General features: G+C 22.6%; 1 protein-coding gene across 1 annotated transcript in view; it reads right to left on the bottom strand.

Annotated features, from left to right (window-relative positions):
• Nucleotides 1-1,053, bottom strand: part of LOC102671627 — a 6,060-nt gene extending 5,007 nt beyond the window's left edge. Inside the window, exon 1 of the mRNA XM_031512558.1 lies at nucleotides 708-1,053. Coding sequence (XP_031368418.1) covers nucleotides 708-732 — 25 coding nt within the window. The 5' untranslated portion in view covers nucleotides 733-1,053. The remainder of the gene's footprint in view (nucleotides 1-707) is intronic.

The raw sequence follows: 1,053 nt of genomic DNA, 5'->3' as shown, positions 1-1,053 counted from the left end.
TCGAATAATGTATATACATATATATGTATATATATATATATATATACTAAGAGGCGGAAGTAAAAATGCATTTTCGTCAGCATGCATGTTAAAATTGCAAGTTAACGAACGCTTTCAAACCTCTCATCGAAGTACTTTTTTTTCACAAACCATATTTATGTTTGATATCTTATTGAAAAAGATTTTTTCTCTCAAAATATTTATTTTTAAGTTCGAATTTTTTCTCAGCAAATCTTTCTACACATCAAAATTTCAATTATTGCTAAGATACTTTCTTTTCAATTTAATTTAATTTTTATCTATTACATTTATTTATTCTTTTGTATGTAACACAATTCTTATTAATTTTATTTTATAAATTATAAAAAAATATATAATCTAAATATTTTTTTATTCATATTACATGATTAATGGTAATNTATATACAATATATAATATATACAAACTAATAATAAATTTTATAAAAATTGTTTCATTATCATTTTCAATGTTTTAAACATTAATTTTTCAAAATTTTTTAATAAATTTTTTAATAAATTTTTTAATAAAATTATTTAAATAAAAATATTTTTCAATCACTATCGTTTAATTAAGTATATTATGCGCTTTTTGTTTATCTCATTGTTAGAGCTGATATTATTACATTGTTAAAAACAATCAATGAATTCATTTCATTCACAAAATATATGTTAATTAATTTTGTTTACCTTTTATATAAATACCGTATTTCATTGTTTTGACTAAGTTTCCGATGCAAAAACTAATTTTTCACTAAAAAAGAATGATAAAATTCGAGACACTACCGTTTTACTCTATTTTATGTAAATATATTATACGCGCGACACTTACTAACTCCGGAAAAATAAGATGTACAATGACTGGTAACGATACGCACCGCTCTTCTTATACCCACCACGTGGTTCAGCAGCGCACTCTCCGATTGCTTCAAAAGAACAACCCCCGATTTTTAACTATCATTCTCACTCTTATTCCTAACATTGCATTTCCTTACTTTCTTAATATTTTTATCTCTATTTTTAATTATATCAATGA

The sequence above is a fragment of the Apis dorsata genome, unplaced genomic scaffold (assembly GCF_000469605.1).
Source record: "Apis dorsata unplaced genomic scaffold, Apis dorsata 1.3 scaffold_470, whole genome shotgun sequence".
Taxonomy (NCBI): Eukaryota; Metazoa; Arthropoda; class Insecta; order Hymenoptera; family Apidae; genus Apis; species Apis dorsata.
This window is presented reverse-complemented; position numbering and strand designations above follow the sequence as displayed.